General features: G+C 39.7%; 1 protein-coding gene across 3 annotated transcripts in view; it reads left to right on the forward strand.

Moving 5' to 3' along the window:
* Positions 1-21,010, forward strand: part of DSCAM (DS cell adhesion molecule) — a 469,478-nt gene that overhangs the window by 389,192 nt on the left and 59,276 nt on the right. For all 3 annotated transcript variants that reach the window (XM_042788317.1, XM_042788318.1, XM_033011398.2), the window contains 2 exons: positions 1,555-1,688; positions 16,966-17,119. In XM_042788317.1, the coding sequence (XP_042644251.1) occupies positions 1,555-1,688; positions 16,966-17,119 (288 nt within the window). The remainder of the gene's footprint in view (positions 1-1,554; positions 1,689-16,965; positions 17,120-21,010) is intronic.

The following is a 21,010-nucleotide window of genomic DNA, read 5'->3' on the forward strand; positions in this document are numbered from 1 at the left end:
TTTTCACTCTTCAGCAGCAGGAGCAAATAGCATTTCTAATGAGCTGGGTATAAATAACAAGTTGAATGCTGTCAAGCATCAATATTTACTCTGCATTGGATAGAACTGCTAACTGAATTAGACCCTTTGCAGTGAGGGGCTGGGTTTGCATGCAATTATAATCATGACATTCTTACTTGATGCCTTATTAGCTTTCTCAATACACTATAAATAGAAAATGCATATTCAGAAATGTTACACAGAGTGGCTGCCTATCTGTCAGTTTTCTTTCATCTTCTGGTAGTACCTGTACAGATATAAAATTTAAGTTCTTGTTATATGCTTTTTACAATCTGAAGCAGCTAGCCACAAAGCTAAGCAAATTTAGACCAGCTTCTCTTTATAGGCAAAGTTTGAACCTTTGACTATATGGCTTCCTGTCTTTCCTTCTACTGGTCTGTATACCAGATTGTAATGCAACGTATATATTTTAACAATTTAACATGAGTATTCACCACATGCAGTATTAAAATATATTTCAAATTACTTATTTTGATCTTTTAAAAATATTTTCCTCTTGAAAAAAGGTGTTTTTTTCAGGAAACTTTAACACAATTTATTCTGATGTTAAATGTAGGCCTTGCTATTCTGTTTAAGTACAAGCCTATGTGTAACATGATATTCTACAGTGGAGGAATTTTTTCACATTAGTATAAGAGTGTTTCCAAAGTTGGAGAATGTTGTACAGTGTAATGTGTGTTTGAAAAATAACATATGCTCATGAAATTAATGCCTTTCTCAAAATGCAAGCACGCAAAGAGATACGGTTAAGATTATGCACCAAGATTTTAGCATTTCCTGGCTGAAATTTTTTCCATGTGGTTTTAGAGAGGAGGTTTGTTGTTTTTTTTTTTCTTTCTCTGTGACAGTTTTTGATGGCTTATATAGATAACTGCTGTAATTAGAGAAATAGATATGTGTTCACATCCTGCAGTGCCAGATAGAGGTCTTAGCTCTGGAGGGCAAGGCTGGGGATAAGGATACTGTGTGGCCGTACATCTGCTCACATGTCACACCACTAGCTAGAGCTGGGTCATGTCAGGCAGTGCTCATTTGCCCTCCACTTGATTAAATTCACAGTTCTACTGTGTATGCCCATTAAACTGTTTTTGTGCATATTATTTATACAGTGAATAATAATTTGGCATGTTATGTGTTCAAAATTGACAATTTATAATAATACGTTTGACAGTTTCACAAATAACAGTCAACGTATTTTCATGCATGCAGGCTAGGGGTGATACTTCACAAAAGTTTATTCATCAGTGGCAGCTTCTGCTTTGAGGCCCTCTGAAGCAGAGCCTCTCTCCTCTTAGGGATGGGGGCACAGCCCTCCAAACCCGCTCCCCTGGTGTGGGCAGCACAGAGGCTACTTCCTAACACAGGGTGTCCATCTTGGTCCACGGGGGCATGGTTACCAAAGTGCAGCGCTCCCCTTTTTCTTTTTATTCCTCTGTTACACAAGGATGACTGAGTGTCTGCCTTGGGCCACTCTAACACATCTTGGCTTTCCAGTTCCAGGTCCTCCGGCTGGTGTTAAAGCAGCTGCAGCCTCGGCCTCCACCGTCTTCGTCTCCTGGCTCCCTCCCCTCAAGCTCAACGGCATCATTCGGAAATACACTGTCTTCTGCTCACACCCCTACCCCACAGTAAGTCCCACAGGGTGACCGCAGATAGGCAGCACTGACTTGTGGTGCTGAAGCAGTGTTTTTCCAGATCCTCAGTGCTTGATGTTCTCTTTGCCACTTCCTTTCCTGCCATTCGTTCACCCTAAGCAAGGGTGAAGGGGGATCCTGGGGCTACGGCGGTAACTGAGAGTTGGTTTTGTTTTTTCCCACATATCAAACCACTGCATTGATTAAAACTTATTGCAGATCACTGGCTTACAAATAATTTCAAAACTCACAACTGAAGTTGAGTATTTTTTAAGTTTGAGGTTGTTTTTTTTTTGGAATGGACTCAGTTACCTTTAACAGGACCAGCTTCAAGAGCCCTGTTGCAGCTGGAGACATGTATTTATATACCCATACTTAGATGAGCATCTAAGTTCCTGCCTTTTTGGCTCAACTATTTGTGTGTGAAGGAACATAATAACTTATGAACAAACACAATTGCTTGTGAATAAGTTTCTTTATGCCTGGAGTATTTGTCCACTCTAGGTCTACATGGTATTACTTGCTGAGAAAGTGACAAGAAAAAAATTTAATTTAATATATGGTATCTTTTTCCCTCTTTGATTCACAAAGGAATCCAGCTATCTTTAAACACAAGGGCCGGTTGCTCTTTGTAAATACCCATGTGTATTTCTTTTAATATACATTGAAAAAAGTACATATTTAGTTTTTATCCAAGGTTTTTATTTAGTTTTTAAACAGGACTTTCCATCAAGGGTAGCATTGCAAATTGCAAAATGCAGTCTTAGTTTAATAGACAAGGAAAATATTGTTCCAGAACTAGGAGGAGTTTGAGAGGGAAATTTCCAAAAGTGCCTCAGGCTTGTTTTCAAATCTGGCTGAAAGAGAGGAAGGCTTGAGTGTATGTCTGAATGGGACCCAGTGGGCAGATACAGCCTCACCCAACCCACTCTTCCAGCAAGTGAAATAATTCTGTGGGTACTCAAGGGGAGACTGGGCAAAACACACATGTCCATTGATGACTATGCTTAAACTGATATGTCCTACTATAAACAGGATTTATTAGTCACATCCAAAGCTAAGTGTTGGAGATCTTTGTTTCATTTTTGTTTTGGGACTACTGACTCCTAACTCCATTAATTTAATAATGGTAGCCATGCAAACCGAACTACCTTGAGCATACCATCTGCATGTAAACTAGCCAGAGATTTTTCCGTCATGGTTCATACATTTCTATGGCAGACAGTGGGTTATAGAAGTCGGAGTTTACAAGACTGGGCCTTGCAGTTAGGCCTCTGGTCCAAGGAGGGACCAAGTGCTTCTCTGGGGTTTGGAGAGGACACCAGGTGGTGCTGCTGGCTCTTGCTAGTTACTTACCATGCAGAAAGCTGCAGTGTTTCTTCCTGAGGATTTGCTAGCAACAATTTTTTGTATGTTTACATCACTAGGAAAATAAACATCCTTGGCTAAAATTTTTTTCTCTAACATGCAGTTCTCTCATATACAAAATTATTTTTTTAAGACTGTTTATTGTATGCTTACCTTTTGGAGCACCTCAGTGATGGACAATGACAAAGAATGGTTGCTGGTCTTACCCTATACTGAATTTTACTGCTATATTTTTGTGGTGTTCATTATGGCATGATATGGGGTTATCACTGTATACCTTAGCCCAAGGTAAAGGTGCTTGGAGATGTTTGTGTTTTCTTTTAGTTGTTAATGTGTGCATGTATAGTTATCCTGTTGATACCTGCGTGCATGAAAGGGTGTATGTGTGTGTGCATACATATAAATATATGTACATACACATATGCGTATATATGTGTACAATATGTATCTATGAAGAAAGTCCCTATACCACTTCTCACTAGTGTTTTGCAGATCAGCATGAATTGTGGTTTACAGAGCAGGTCTTCTGGATCAGTCCTGTGTGGTGAGGCAGGGATCACACTCAGTGGTCAGTTTCCAGAAGCCAAGTTGGACATCTTTAAATAAGTGGAAGACCTCAGGACACATCTAATATAGGATGCACTCCTCCAACTTTATTTCTAACCAAATGCTTTATTTTCTTTTATTCTTAAAAGGATTGTGAAATAAAAAAGGTTATTTTATTCAGAGCTAGCTTTGCAGTGTAACAAGCCAGCTGCAGAGGTGTTTGAATGCTAACCTTCCTGTGCAGGTAAAGTCTGTATACCCTGAAGAGTTCTTGAATGATTCTCTGTTGGCAGAGGAAGTAGTTGACAGCGAAAGCGGTCTCTAAATTAGGGTGAGGAGTGGAATAAATAGAAGACTTGTGTTTTATCATCTCTGCCACCACAAGTAGCAAGTGCTGTAGTTGGAGGTATAGAGCCATAAAAACTTCCTGAACAGACCTTACTTCAGTCAAAGAGCTGGTTGCAAAATAGCTTTGCTAAAATTCTGCTATTTAAGCAGAAAGGCAAACTCAGTTTTTAAGAATGAGTGAGGAGAAGGAGAAAAGGACAGCGGTAAAGGTAGACTTACGAGAAGACTATGTTATTTGCAGATTGCATTTTACAAGCAGTATGCATTTGCTGAGAAATGGTCAATACAGTACACTTCAGACACTTAGGCTAACAAGACAGTTCTTTACACAAGAACACTGCTTTAGTGTTTAAGTCACCAACAGGAAAACTAATTAACTCTGTTGGACGTATTGTGCATATTTTTGCTAGAAAGCACAACCCTCATATGACCCTGAGATATTATAAAATGAACTGCCTCTTACACAGTTCAGTTTGCTTTGCAGGAGCAGAAGCTGTTAAAACTTCTGCTGCCCCTGTACAGAAGGATGCAGACATTTCCTTTTTTAATATTTTGAGTCCTAAGGACATCATTTGCCAGGGATTTTTCAAGACACGAATATGATTAATGTGTGAAGAATAGAATTTGTTCTCCACTGCAATCTATTCTCTAGGCAAAATAAAGGGCAAGAAAGGATCCCATGTCATACTGTTTAACTGTTGTACCTATATTATTGTATAGGCATTAGTAGGCAGAACTTTTTCATTCTGCAAATGTAGGAAAAAAAATACAGAAATATGACTTAATGGGTCCCTCATTCTTCAAATATAAGAAACAAAGCATACCAGGATTTAAGTTAAAATAATTTTCCTCTGTGCTAACTTGCAGCCCACATTCCCATGGTTCTTGATCCCACTTGACTCCTTGTAGGAGCTGGTTTGAATCCTAGAAAGAAGTTCATACGGTTTGGCTCCTACCTGGCTCTGGGAGGAGTTGCTTTAGGTGGCTGCTCCACCACCTGCTGCCTTGCATTGTAGATGTGTATTGCCAGGGCTTTTAAAAGGGCAAGAGAAAATGAGATTGAGGTGATTTCTGAAAAAAAAACCCAAACAACTACACCAACCTCTTGTTGCATTCAGGTCAGTACACTACATAAGGAGGAATCAATGGGATTAGATTAAGTAAAATTTAGATGGCAGAAAGTGCCTGGAAAGGTCATTGTGACACAAAGCACGGAATGGCTAGCCAGCCCGGGAAACTGTAATCTCAGAACAGCTGAAAAAAAAAACACAGAAAGAAGGTGGGAGAACAAAGGTTAATAATCAGGATTTCCTGGTGCAGCAAGGGCTGAGAAAGCATTAGAACTGACAGGGAAAGCAGAGAGAGGTTACGAGCTGAAGAAATATAGGCGAACTAAATCATTTGGGTGTCAACAGTATGTCATCACTCAATCAGAAATACACATATTAAAATCTAATTTACTTTGTTGATTAGGAGAGTGCAGTCATTGCTGTTGTTGTGGCTGTTGGGGTTTTGTTGGGGGTGATCCACTGGTCAGTCATTCACTAATAGGAGCAAACATATTAAACGGGCTTATCCTGCTCTTTCCAGCAAATCAGGTCATTAAATTTCACATCAGTCTTCTGCTTTCTCCATGGGATGCTTGGAGATTAATGGAAAGGAATCATGTAAATAGACCTGCACTATAAAAGGATAATAAATGGAGACTGCTCTCCTTCTCGGGGATTTTCCTTTTCAGGACACTGTCAGTTGGTTCTAGTCTTCATTCCACTCATACTGAGATGTGAAATAGGGTGACCTCATTATCACTCTCTGATTTCCTCTTAGTGAAAGCTAAAAACAGAACTTGTTTGGGCAACTGTGCATAGAAAGTGTTCAGATGTGAAAGATATACCCTGATGCCAATGGCCTAAACTGTCATGGGAGTTTTTTTGGAGCTTTCCCCCCATCTGACTTAGGAGACATCTTGGTGGCTGTCTAATGTGTTTATTTTTCTCAGAGAGTTGCACACAAGCTCTGCCGGTGTTTGGTTTCAGTTGTCATATACATATTTTGGCCAAATGGATTTCCATGTTTAAACTTCCATAGGATAATAGAATTTAGGTTGGAAGGTTCCTCTGGAGGTCACTTAGTCCAACCCCTTTCTCAAAGCAAGTTTAATTATATCAAGTTGCTCAGGGACATGATAGTAAAGTCTTGAACACTTTCATGCATGGAGTTCCCACAGTCCCTCTGGGCCCCAGTTCGAGTATTTGACCATGGTTTCATGGTGATTTTTTTTTCTCACAGTTGATCAGAATTTCCCATGTTGAAACTTTTCCTACCCTGCATCTTCAGAAAGAGCTTGGCTCCATCTTCTCTGTATCATCTGATGAAGTATAGGTAGATGACAATAAAGTCTCTCCTGAGCCTTTTCTTCTCAAAGCTGACAGTCATAGCTGACAGCCTGTCCTTTTATGTATGTGCTGTGCTCCAGCCTCCTGACCATCCCCTGACAGCCCTGTCCTATGCTTGCTCCAGTATGTCCATGGGCTTTTTGTACTGGAGAGCCCAAGATTGGACAGAGTACTTAGATGCAGCCTCACAAGTGCACAGCAGAGGGGAAGGATCACCGCCATAGACCTGCTGGCTACACTCTTATACATGTAGAGTTGATAATACCAGACCTGCTTTTCTGCAGAGCTGCCTCTTGGACAGTCAGCCCTCAGGCTGTACTAGTGCATGGGGTTATTCTATCCCAGATGCAAGACTTTGTATTTGTTCTTTTTGAACTTCATGAGATTCCGGTCACCCCATTTGTCCAACCTGTCTAGGTCACCCTGAAAAACAGCTCTGCTTTCCATCATACAAATTATTCCCCCCAAGTTTCAGGTCATTCACAAACTTGCTGACAGTGCACTCTTGTTCTGTATCTCAGGTCATTAATGAAGACATTAAACAGTATTGGTCCCAGAAAATGATCCCTGAGGGGTGCTACTAATTTTTGTGTTGCAGCTGAACTTTGCACCACTGATCACAAGTCTCAGCCCAACAGTTCAGACAATTTTCCACTCATTTTATTGTTCACTTATTCAGCCCGTATTTCAACAGTCTCGTGATAATGAGGCTGTGGAAGACTGGTTCAAAGGCTTTGCTAAAGCCGAGGTAAACAACATCCACCACTACTCGCCCCTTGTCTACAGTGTCAGTCACCTTGTCCTAGAAAGCAAACAGGTTGGTCAAGCATGATTTACCTTTGGTAAATCCATGTCAACTGTTCCTTCTTCTCCTTCATGTGTTTTAAAATGGCGTCTATTAGGATTTGCTCAAAGCCCATCTCATATTATTGAGGTTAGGTTGGCCAGCCTGTAGTTACCTAGATACTCCTTCTTGCCCTTCTTGAAGATGAATGTGGCATTTGCCTTTATCCAATAATCAGAAGCCTCCCCTGATTGCCATTGCCTTTCAAATACAACCAAGAGTAGCTTCACAATGACATCAGACACCTCCTTCAGCACCATCAGATGCATCCTATCTGGTACCATGGGTTTCTGTATGTCTAATTGATTCTGAAGCACTCCCTAATTCAGTCTCCCTCTACTGTGAGTACAGCTTCACTCCCAAACACTCAAGAAGGTTCAGGGACCTGGAGGCCTGAGGGCAAACCCTAACAGTGAAAACTGGTGCAAAAAAGGTTTTGAGTACCTTAGCTCTTTCCAAATTCCTTTTCACAAAGTGCCCTGCCTCATTGAGCAATGGACCCAAACTTCCCTTAGCTTTCCTTTTGCTGCTATTGTACTTAAAAAAAACCCTTCTTGCTTTTATCCTCCAGAAAAACAATTGTTCTTGATTTCAATCAGGATCTACATGTTCATCCATGCTGGCCTTCTGTCACACTTGTTCAAATTTCCATACATTACAAAAGACCATTCTTGTGCTCTGAGGAGGTTGTTGTCGAAGATTAGTCCACTCTCCTAAGCTCCTTAGCCCTTCGGAACAGATTTCCATTGGATCACTCCTCTCAGGATCTTGAACTCTAGTCTTATGGTCACAACAGCCAAAGTTGTTATAGATCTTCACATCTTCAACCAGTTTTTCCTTGTTTGTGAGCAACAGGGACAACAGAGCGTTTCCACCAGTCAGTTCATTGATCACCTCCAACAAGAAATGGTCTTCATTACTCTCTAGAATTCTCCTAGGTTGCTTGCTTCCAGCCTTGTTGCCCTTCCAGCAGTTGTTAATGCGGTAAATGTCACCAATGAGTACTAAGATGTGCACTTGTGAGGCTTTCTTCAGCTGGTTAAGGATGGCTTCATCTGCCTCCTCCTCTTGATCAGGAGTTCTGTAGCAGACACCTACTACAACACTATGAGTCCTGGTCTTTCCTCTGATCCTTTCCCACAAGCCCTCCACTGGCTTGTCACCTGTCCCGGAGCCTCACTCCATGCATTCAAGAAACTCCTGTACACAAAGTGGAAGCCCTCCTTCATAACTTCCTACATGTCTTTCTTGAAGAGACTGCATCTCTCCATTGCAGAACACCAGTCATGAATGCTATCCTACCAGGTCACCATAATCCCAATGAGGCTGTAGCCCTGCAACTACATACAGACTTGCAGTTACTGTTCTCTGAGCTACATGCATGGGTGGACAGACATTTGAGATGGATCCTAATTTGTGCTGCTCTTACAGAGGAAAATAGAGATCCTCTTCTATAATGTTGTCTCCTAGACACATCTTCTTTGCCCCTTTGTGGCCTTGTTCCTCTATTATGTTAGCTCTCCCCAACCACACCTAGTTTAAAGCCCTCATCACTAGGTTAGCAAGCCTCTTTGCAAAGACGCTCTTGCTGCACTTTGCCAGATATATCCCATCCCTGCTAAGACCAAACCTGCAACATCAATTGATTCGTTTCTGCTTGAGTTTTCTCCCTCATCAGAAGGTTTGAGGAGACACCATCTGGGCACCCCCGGTCTTCACTATCATCTCCCGAACTCTGTTGCGACTCGATATGGTTCACATTGCCCCTGCCAGTGTTGGTGCTCCCATGGAAAAACAGCAAAGGAAAGCAGTCCAAGGGTTGGATGAGCCTTGGTAAAGCCTGCCAAGCAAAAAGTTCCCAAGATACTAGGTCAGGTTGGCAGATTGGTGCCTCCATCCCCTGCAGGAGGGAGTCTCCAATAACTATCACATGCCCTTTTGCTTTTGTGCAGACACTAGATTAAGGCTTAGATGGCTCTTATGAATTCTCCGATGGGTCTTGTTTCATTAAAGAAAAGAAGCTAGATGTCTGGGAGAAGATGGATGAATATTGTTCCAAAAGCTTTTCTTCTCTTTGTTTACTTTAGAGCAGGTATAGTTATCTTAAACCAGATGATATGCATCTTAGACTAGATGATATGAAAGTATATACCATTATCTTTAACTAGATCTTTAAAGAACCAGAATTAGCTGGCATAAATTTCCAGCATCCATTTTTTTTCCACACAATTCTTTCAGACAGACACAAGTCTTGTCTTGATTTTGCATAGGATCTGTCCAAATTCTAACTCAACGTGATGTGTCTTTGCATCATGGCTTCTGAACCCAAATTCCACTCCAGGTTAAAGACTTGAATAAAAGACATGGAAAATAGAGCAAAAGCAGTTATAAACCAGAAGTGATTTGTTGTTATGCACTGTAGAGACTTCAGTGATTAAAGGGATGCTGAAAGTCTGTTTAAAAGAGGGAAGAGGTAGCTGGCAGAAGTTGGCTAAGTGGATAAAGTTACTGATGAACAGAAGCTTAGCATCAGCAGAATCTGGAAGATCGAATACAAAATATATGTTCATTGATTTGTGTACTACAAGGACTAGTTATCACTGTGTCTATACACTACTTTTTACAGCATGAAGGTACTTACTAATTCTTGTTCTATATATAGCATATAACTAGTGTGTAATTTGGGGGTTATTGTAAAAGCTTATTTTGAATGGTATTTAAAATATGTCTTCTTTAATATACCATGTGTACTGTTATAGCTTTTTCATAGTTATTTCACAGCTTTGTTACCAGCTCCCAAACACAGTACATTCATTCTTTTAATTACTTTGTCAACTTTACATTTTTTGCCTATCTCATTTTTGTCATAGACCAGATCTCAGGAGAGATGTGACAGACGGTAAATTAATTCTGATGATGTGCTGTTTTATATGATTTTGAAAAGGTCTCCTTGCAAAGCCCTACAAAAACAAATTTGATACTGATTTTTTTCATAAAACTCTGGTCTTGTCTCTCTACCTAGTCTTAAATACAGGTATATCAATATATTCTTAACAGTAAGTCCTTGGTGTCAGCTGCAGTGTATTTCAGCAGGTTTGAATTAATCCCATTCCCTTCTGTATCATATAAGGGAGAGAGCACTTGGGACCAGATGGTGTCACAATTTGTGAGTTGACTGAAATGTGCTGAACAAACCCGGTGATTCTTGGGGCCACCAAAGGAGGCAGCAGAACTCCTGGTAGCACAAAAGGTGCCAAAGGTGGTCTCCTGGCCTTTCTGTGGTCACCAGCCCCTGACACCACATGCTGCTTCCCTGATTATGAGCCCCAGAAGGATGATGGACTCTCTGTGAGTTGCTGCAAAGGGGCAAGCAGGTGGTGTGCCTTGGTGGCTCCCAAGCAACAGACTCCTTGACTACATGGCTACCTGGAAGTCCAGGCAGTGGTCTGTTCCAGGCATAATTCCTGGAAATGTGTTTGCAAGATTCTTCTGCAGGTGGGATAGGAAGGTGTTGTCTCTGTTGCTTCCAAAATTTCCATCTTGCACTTTCTAAAATTTCAGTTCTGCATTTAAGGAGAAAAAAAAAAAAAAGGATAAGGATAAAATTTTATATGGAAGTTGCATTCTCTTTTGTGCACAGCTTCTGTTTAAAACAGTTATCTTCAATAATGCTGAGTGAAAAACAGATGCCATGTTTCAATACATGAGCCAAAATAGCAAGACTTGAACAGAAGCTGTTATATGACCAAAATGGTATCCAGGGTCTTACTGAAAACTGTGGTCCAGGATTGGTGGTTATTTGCAGCTCTGACAGTCTGTCCATCTGTGAAAGGAAACGGGGCAAAAAACAGCAGTCCTGGAGAAAAATACTAGCCCATTACCTCAGGCAGAGTTTCACATCTTTAGGGCGTTCACCAAGAAGGCACATCAGTGGTCTGTCTACTCTGTTCATAGATGCAGAACTTGAAGTTCATGCTCTATAAATACAGTAATGTATTGATTTCATATTAACTGAATTTGATTCCAGATAGAAGCAACTTGTCGTAGTCCCCATTACTAGATAGCTTGTCAGTCCAAGAGACACTAAAATGTTATTTCCAGGAGCAGGATAAACAGGGTAGACAATTCTGTGATGGTGTTGTGCAACATGATGGAAATCTTTGTGATTTGACCTTGTAGAACTACAAACTTATTTTATTTACTGATGAGACTTGGTGCTCATTGTAGACCTCATCTGTACAGCTGATTAAATAAGGGCCAAGAACCAGTGCCTGGCCCCAAGAGTATGTGACATTGACTGACGTCTGTCTACTCTGCTTAGCACTATTCCCTCTAAAGCAGGTTTGCTTTGAAGAGAGCTATCTGGAGTAATACAAAACTGAGCTAGAGATCAAGTTTAAAAGCAGTGTGGATCATCAGGGTGGAGTGCTCAACAGACTCCTTGGCTCTCTCCCATTTAGCAGTGGAGAGATAAGCCCAGAGGATGCATATTTATTGAGAGAAACCTAGGTAAGTAAACACAGTTTCACTGAGGTATAAAACTGATTGCTGTTCTGTAGGAGGCTATGAAACCAGTGGTTCATTGTTGTGGGCAGGGGGGAGCAGCACAGGTGTCTCTCCTGAGTCCACTTTTGTTCGGTGATTCCATTAGTGACCTGGATAATGAAATAGTGAGAGTGCCTATTAAATTTGCAGGAGATATAAGGCTGGGAGAGATTGCAAGTACACTGGAGACAGAACTAGAATTCAGACAGACCTTGATGAACTGGGAAACTGATCTGGAAAACCAGATAAAATTTAGTATGGGTAGGTGCGATAAATGGGTACTATGAATAACTAACTGTAAAAGTACTGGATAGAGAGCAACTGGCTAGATTCTTCAGAAGAGGATTTTGAGGTTATTGTGCATCCCAAGATAAACATTAGCTATCTTTATAATCCTGTTGTGAAAAGCTAAATGCCATACCCTGGGATTGTTGAATACAGGTTTGGAAACTGTATTTAAGAAGGCTATGGACCTCTGTTACAGGGTCTAAAGGATAACAGCAGATAATATTAGAGAAACTGTTAGAGAAAATGTGGTTTCTGGACAATGTTGAAAGCATCAGGGTTATGAAGCTGTAAAAAGATAAGGGTATTGGTGGGGAAAAGAATGATAAAACTTCATGTAGACTAAATACTCATGCAAAGATGAAGGTAATAATCTATTCGCTGTGTTCCTAATAGACTGGAACAGAAACTATGGGTTTGAACTGCTGCAGGAAACTCCAGCCAGATTTCAAGACAGCTTTTTAATAGTAAGATTAGTTAAGCAGTGAAATAGGTCTTGCAGCCTAGGGAGTTTAAAAATCTCCATTTATTGTAAGTCTTCAAAATAAGGTTGGACAAACATCTGTCTGAAATCGTGCAGATATAGTTGAACCTGGTTTAAAGAAATAGGATAGACCTGGATAAACTCTAAGGGTCCTTCCAGCCCTGTTTTCAGATGTTGGCCATATTTTATACTTAAATTCATAGTGAAAACACGTGCCACTGTAGGTAGTATATATATGTATTTTTAATTTTCAAGATGAGGCAGCCAATATACAGGTATATTTTATATATATATTATATGTATAATATATATACACACTATATATATTATATACAATAGTACATATATTGTAGTAGAGATATAAAAATATATAATAGTGTGTATATATTATATGTAATACTATATAACTTGTATAAGCTCTTAATTCACAACACACACCACAAACCTAGGATGGTTCTTGCTTTTCACTCTTATCCATAAAGTCTCCATATGGCTTTCTCAGTTAATCTCTAAGTTTCCTGCAATCTGCAGAGAACAAGGAGATAGAGATCTTCAGTGCACCCATGTTATATCAGAAGTTGTGTAGATGCAGTTTTAGGCAAGGTGCAGGCTTGGTTTGACTGAATAATCTTCCAGTCCTCAGTAAATGTTACCTCTTACCTTACCTCCCTGCTTGGGAAACTCCCCAATTGCTTGGAAAACTGTTACAAACCTATTTTTATTCTAAATCGCCCTTTTGATGTTTTATCATGCTGGGTTAAAAAACAACAAACAAATCAAAAAACAGCCCAGAGTTCAAAGTTTATGCATGTTACTTATCTGATTTGTTTCTAAAAGAGTCAGAAATGCCAGAAGATGGCATACTGCTTCAAAGAGTACAAAACAATGTACACCAGTAGAACTGAAGTTGCATCAGAGGAAAATTGTGCTCCCTGCAGTGGCTGTTGCTCAGCTTCTCTTGCTGTTTCCTGGTTTGGGAAGTAGACTGACTGCAGCCTGATAAAGAATTTGATTTCATTTTATTCCTCACAGCCCTTGCTGGCTTTTTAAAGACTTAGCTCTGTCTGTGTGTCTTAGACAGTGAGCTAAAGACAGAAGAAAAATTAACCCATCACCTATGAGCTGAATAAAAAAAGCAGTTAGAAAAAAAAATCCCTTGGGCAAGCATGTTACTGCTTTTGGGATAAAACCACAGTATATGTTTCATACTGGAACATGCAAAGACCAGTATATGACAAGATAACATTGCTTTAAAATATTTCTTATTTCAATTGTTTAATCTTCTTTTTGCTGACAGAGCTCCCTTTTTTCTTCTTGTGTAATGAAAGTCTCTGGCATAGTAGTCTAATTGAAATGACAGGCAAAAGTTAAAAGTAAAATCAGTTCTTTGTCACTGGAGCATCTCCAGGTGTTTAAAAGGGAATGTTAGCTGAGGAAACAGATGTATGTTAGCTAGTTAGAAACCAAAATCTTTTGCTATAGCAGTTTGTGTTAAGAAAATAAGTATCATTAATTTGGTGAAGATAAATTTAATAGATTCAATTAATAAATTAATTCAATGAATAATTGAATTTGTGTTTGGAATAGCTGCTGTTGCAAATGTGTGAATAATGCTGGCTGTCTGTGGGCGAAAGAAAGGCATTGAAGACAAGGCATTTTAAAAGGCATTAGAGAAGCTAATTCTGTGATTATTCCATCTTTGTAGTTCCATGGAGAGACAATTCCTCTGTTTCAAAACAATTTTGCCTGTGTTTCTAGATGACCACATTGCAATCAGAGGAATTTTAGGGGGGTTGTTTGTTTTTTCAGTTTTGTCTTTAACTTTGGTTCTCAGAGCAGGAGCACTTAGTGTCAGTGCTGTAGCTTCAAGGCTGAGGTTTTCCTTTTCTACATAGCTGCTCACCTTATCCCAAACATATAACCTCAAACCAGACTTCTCTGAGCCCTGTTTAGCAATTGTATACAGAGTGTATGTCTGTCTGCCTGTTCTGATCTCTGCCATTGCAGAGGGGAGCAGAGCAGTGAGGCATTTCAAGCGGGAGATCTGCAGTATTAGGAGTGGCTTCCAAAGGCAGCCATATGTCCCTTTTATAAGCCATGGGAGTCTTGGAAAAAAAAAACAGTGTAAATTTAACTGAACTGGTGCTTGATGGGATAAAAGTTTAGCAATTAGGAAATCTGCAACGCTTGGCTGTTCCTAAATGCTATATCCACGTCCCATGTTAATAGGTGGTTTAGAAGTAGCTTGTGCTAGATAGGTTCATTAATGAGTGGAGCCTAAGTGCCAGAGACAGCCTTGCATGTTTGACTTTCAAATTAACCCTAGGAAATGCTGCCTCATGAATACTAAAATTCAGCCTCCTGTGCCATGATCAATACCTTAATTTTTATGTATGACCTCACAAAGATCCAGCCTGTCAAGCTGTGGGCATTTGTCCAATATTCTTGTGTAAATGTCAAGACAGATGATTCTCAAAACCTGCTGTAATATTTCACATAATAATATAAGTGCCTGCCTGCACTGACCTCTTCATATGTGAAGTGGAAACCCAAGTAAACGCTTACTAAATATGACAAACTGACTTGGCATTTTGACAGGAGCAATGAGATTGGCTAGAAAGTACAGCGAGGTCCCTATTTGAGCTTGTGTTGAGCCTAGATAACTGTTAACTGGAGGAAACAAGTCTCACCAGAAGAGTTAGTCTTCGTGAATGAAACAGAATGTATTCTTGTAGAAGCAAATAGAGACACACATTTGTATAAAAGCCAAGGAGTTAAGTATTTTAGTTAACAAGCACATTAATTTCAGATGCCTTCAGCACAGATGACTAACTGTACCTGGGCTAGATATATGGACACTTCTATAGTTGGTGGAGAAACATAGGTATGTCAAGGGCATGATTCATCCTGCTGCAATGTATGCATCTCAAATAGACCAGAAGAACCTTGCCTTAGAAGTTACCTTTCCTTTGAGTGGTCTCTGAAGGGAGTCAAGGTGGCCGGCTTAGAAACAGATATCTTCACTCTCGATTTCAAAAGTGTGAGGAGATGAACTCCCCTCTTCTTCTGGCTATAGGAGATTCCAGCTCAAGAATAGAGAAATGCAGTGACCCATTCAGCAGTTGAAACTGGCTACCAGTTCACACTGGCAAAGTGTTTAATGATATCTCAGAAACATCCTTTATTTATCTGGAATTCACTTTGAAGGACTACATATTCCAATGCTTTCAGGTCAACCTGCCTTTTGAAATGCTAATCAGATTAAATTGACCTCTACCACCAGCAGATACTTGTATATCAAAGAGATTCCTTGAACACTTTCTGTCAGTCTGAATCAAGTTTAGATTACACTGATACATTATTTTTAATGCTGTTTCCTAGTAAAATCTTCTTTTCTACATCATTAACATTCCAATTATTTTTAGCCTAGCACTAGTTAGACATTACAATGCTCAGTATTGCACAGGGAAGTGAGTATTATTCATTCTAATGGTTCATTAGCCCTCTATTTTTATGTACAAGAATCACAAAGCCCATGTCAGAAATAAAACTGGCTATATTGGGCATTGTAATACTGTTCACTTTCCCTTCTCCACCAAGGAGTCGTTTCCTGTGGAGGATGTGCTGAGGTACACAAAGCCCACATCCCCTGGAGGAATCTATATATTCCTCTGCACCTTTCCTTGCACAGGTAACTTCATGCAGGCTGCCGAACACCTCACCAGGAGCGAGGACTGCACAGCAGCCGGTCGGCTTCGCTGCAGCCCACGGCTGAGGCACTTCAGTGGCAGTGCAAGAATAGACTGAACCGGCATTTCTTCCAGTGCTTGTCCTTCACTGCTCATGCAGCTAAATAGCTGAGATGACTCTGCTGGGAATCTTTGAATGGAAGTAATTTTGTGATTAAAAAAAACTAGACTTGGGGGAAGTTTGAACAGTCCGTTGCAGAATACAGTTTTATTTCTTGATTCACTCCATTACTGAAGGAATAAGCCACCAAACCCAGGGATAAGTAACTCCAGCAGCACAAACATTCTAGGTGACCAGACATATCTCAAGTAGTAAACTCCAAATTTCACAGCAGATGCAGGACTGAATCCTCTGTTGGGAAAGTTTTGTGTAAAACGAAATTGGTTTAGCAGAACTATTGATGGTAAAAATTTGTCAAATATGTTCACTTAAATTGTTTATCCAACCCTGTAAAAATAAATGTAAAAGTCCTGATCTGAATAAAACCAATTTGTAAACAAGATATAGGCCCAAATTCACTGAATACAAATTGTTTGCAACAAGTTATTGTGTCTTCTCTGTTTATTTGCCATCTGCCATCTGTTGGGAGCAATTGATACTCGTTCAAAGTACCCTGAAGTAACAGGCTTTGTAGCACTCATCTTAGCAGACTTTCTCCAAATACTGTTTATTTTAGTCTGGAAACATTTGTCTCTCCCACCACAGGTAATCAGCGAGTTTGAAGCCTCTCCCGACTCATTTTCCTACAGAATCCCCAACCTGAGCCGTAATCGCCAGTACAGCGTCTGGGTGGTGGCAGTGACTGCTGCGGGAAGAGGCAACAGCAGTGAGATTATCACTGTGGAACCGCTAGCTAAAGGTATGGTAACAGCACTTTTTAAAGCAATCCAGAACTTTACAATGCTAATTACTGTTATAATTAGCACGTGGCTTCTTTATGCCTCATTGCTTACTGCGAGTGGGATTTGTCAGGAGTAACTTCAGTTCTCTCCAAAAGTTAGATGACAATTCTCAGCTAATTGCCCAAGTTTTTGCTGTAGTCAGCGGAGAAAGAATGACATGCTCATCTAGAGGGTAATTCATCCCACCTACCTTAGAAGGAAATAAATTGCTTTTTGGAGCAATTTTTATCTTCTTTTGTTGGGTATAGATGGTTTGCAGATGATTTCCCTCCCCTTCTGAATGTCTCTCTTTTTTGTCTTGCCGTACAAGATAACTTCTTTATCACTGCTCACCTTACTAATATCTCTTGTGTACTCCACAAGTACTATCTTCTGTATAAAATGGTCTGATTAACATATCTAAACTCTGAATAATTGTTCTCAACTTGCATTAGCTTTGAAGTTTGCTACTTCTATTTCAGATATGAAGAAGGGATACTGCACCTTCAATCTTCCATATTTTTTTCCAGCTGTATTAGTTGTTCTATTAAAAGATATTGCTTGGGACCATGAATTTTGCCTTACCTGTACTGTGGGATGGGATGCTTACAACACTGTAGCACCTTAGCTTGGAGATAAAGATGTAATGTTTTAGACAGCAAAGTGAGAAGAGTCCCACCAGTACTCAATCTCTACATGAGGTCTTCAGACTGATTTCCTGTGCTCCCCCCACTCCCTCTCCCCCCCAAATTGGTAACATCACAGCATGTGCCAGTATGAACAGTGTGTTGCACAGGTCACTAGAGTTGCAAATCTAGATGTGTTTAATTGACTTTACAGTTTTAACAAGTCTGCTAATTCAGTCATGTGGCTAATGATGTAGTAATGAGTAATGTAAAATAAAGTGTCTAATGCTTTATGATGACAGTTTCTAAAAAAGCTTTGCAGAACTTCAGCCAAATGCCGCCATGAAAGCACTTTCCTCATGGGACACCATATACCATCACCATAGGAAAGCTTGCTGTTTCTTCCTATCTAGGTGGTAGGTAACCCATTTGATGGTGGTAGATTAACTGTCAGAACTATTGTCATGGATGGTGTTTGGAGGATAGTATTTCAACACATGACATATCTTCCTAATGTGTGAAGTTGCAAACAAAGTTCTTCAAGCTTGTAATGGGAACTTTCATGTCTTTTCTTTGCCCCTTCTCTAGACTAAAGTTTTTATCATATAAGTGGATATTTTTCAACATTGCTGTGAGAAGCCTGTAGTAACTACTATGTTACTACTGTAGATCACAGTGGAAGATTTATCAGTGTAAATACAGGGAGAGTCTAGCAAGGAAAGAGGCCTGAGTCAGAACAAGCAGGGAAATGCTTGCTCCCCATATCATTGCTTATGTTTATTTTCTGTCAACTGAGAAGACTCACCTTCACTTTCTGCTTTTTCTAGCATTTTTTTTCAATCTTTCAGAAGATCCTTTCTCTTAGTAGCTACACAGTGTTAGTGGAGTGACCTGAAAGATGTCTGAAAGGCTATGAAAAGTCTGAAGGATCTGAAAAATTTGGAGCTTTCCCATTGTTTCATTTCTTGTAGGATAACTGCATAAAGCATTATAAACATCGATGAGACCAAAGCTGAGATCTTAAAAGGTGGATGAGGAGTATAAAGGACATCTGTGAAGGAAGATCATGAGTAAACATCTCAGGGAAACAGCAAAGGTTTCAATGTGCTTTTCCTTTTAGGACAGCTGTTACGTGCGTGTAATGAATGTGTGGTGATGAAAAGAGAAAAAGGAAACAAAAATAGGCATAAAAATAGATGCTCACATAAGAACAAAAACAATTAGACAACAACATGATGCAGTACTAATAGATTAAGGATGCAGGCAAACCCAGGATTGCGCAGGTACTGCTGCACAAAATGCACTAGAAGTTCTCTTTCTCTGTGTCCTGTGCATTTAAAAAAAGAGGGAAGTGTTCAGACAAGATGAACACAGAGCAATGCAGAGTTTGCAGGTATCAGGATTCATAACCTCTAGTTATGAGGAAATGTAGTATGCGATTGGTCTTGGTTTACCAAAAATAGAGAAGCTACAAATTGACCCACATGTACTTAAACTGAACAAGCTTACCAGAAACTGAAATTAATTCTGCTCTCCAAAGCTTATTTAACATGATCCATCATGACAAATAACTGAGCTTAAAAATAGCTTGTATGAAAAGAGAAGGAGACTTCAAGGAAAAATTATTAATTACTTCAGTATAGACAAGTCAGTGTGAACAAGACTTTATTTTGAAGGACAGTAGAATGTGTCCAACGTTAGAGCTAGTAGTGATACTCCAATATAAACTCTGCATTAGATGATGCTCAGGACAAGCCTTGCTTACATGCACTTAGGAGTGATGAATAATCCATTTGTGGAGGTTGTGATGGACACTAGGAACACTGATAGATAGCAATTTTATGAACTTTGGATGTAGCCAAGATATAAATTATTGTATCATGTACAAGATTTCCTGTATGAAATGCATCACTGGGCCTTTTAGAAAGCTGGGAGAAAGTGGCGATCAGTGATAAGGGCAGTGGACACACAGTGAAGAAGGAAGGGCAGAGCTAATACCCTTGAAGACCTTTCTCACCCTCCAGTATGTCTGAAGCAAGTAACAAATTACAGGGTTAGAAGCAGTTATGGCCTGATTTTGCCACAAATCCCCAGTGCAAAAACATCCTATGGGCCATTATTTTGAAGTTGTTTGCTTCCTTTTTTTCTCCACTTATTTAACAGTAGCTGTCCAAGTAATGATACCATCATGACAGATAATGAGAGTTAACTTTGAATTGAATTATGTCACCTTAATTATAACCCCTATAAGAACACCTCTGAGAACAATGAGAATGTCTAGATGGGGGTTTGATGTGAAATGGATAGTCCAATTTAAATGAAAGCTTCATTCAAGTTAACAGTTCTTTCTTTAGTGTCTCCGTTTCTTGGAACAGATTGCTATTCCCTGTAATTAACTGACAAAAATAAGGAAAAAAACCCCAACAAACAGAAAATAATCACAGTAATGAAAGTTCAGTCTCCATGTAAGCAGGCTATGCCCCTACCCCTCAAATTGCTCTTCATTGCTGACTTGAAAGTTGTAGGTTTTGCTTACCAAATATATCTAAAAGACAGAAAACCTTGCATGCACCTTGTTCCTCTTATTTCCTGACCACAAGTCATGCAGAATGGCATTTACCAGCAACATAACCGTAACAGATCTAGACCCATGGCAATCTGATCCTCTGGGGAGAACTCTCTGAATTTAATGTTGAGTTTCCCCTGCTCTTTTAGACCACCTGAGCATTGATGTTGAACAGATTTGCCTCCTGATCTATGTTGCTTTGTGTGTTTAATGTTTGTAAACAACATTTTGGGGTTCACATGATAGTACGCACACCCCATTGGTCTGTTTTTTTAATGGTTCATCATACCGGAATACACAGAATATTCTTCTGTGATAAAGTAAGTGAAAAAAAACTCCTGACCCCCAGGGTATTCACTGATGGCTCTTGTATTTGGATTAATCTGAGCTGCAGTGAACTATCATAGATCTTGTTCAGTTTCCCTATACAGTTTGCTTCTAAAATTCAGTTGTGTCCTCTAGAGGAAAAAAAAAAAATGTTATGGCCTCTTGCAAAGAATTTCTGCCTGTTTCTTATCCTATGATAATAAGTGTAGGTAATAAGATTCGTAATTTAAACAAACATGCAGAAAACTGCATTAACTTAAGAGAGTGTGCTGTTCTGTGAAGACACTTCTTTATCTTCAATTAATGATTGGGTAATCTGCAAAAAATGGGAAGAGACTCGGTCCTAATCC

Source organism: Tyto alba, unplaced genomic scaffold (assembly GCF_018691265.1).
Source record: "Tyto alba isolate M040663 unplaced genomic scaffold, T.alba_DEE_v4.0 Super-Scaffold_14, whole genome shotgun sequence".
Taxonomy (NCBI): domain Eukaryota; kingdom Metazoa; phylum Chordata; class Aves; order Strigiformes; family Tytonidae; genus Tyto; species Tyto alba.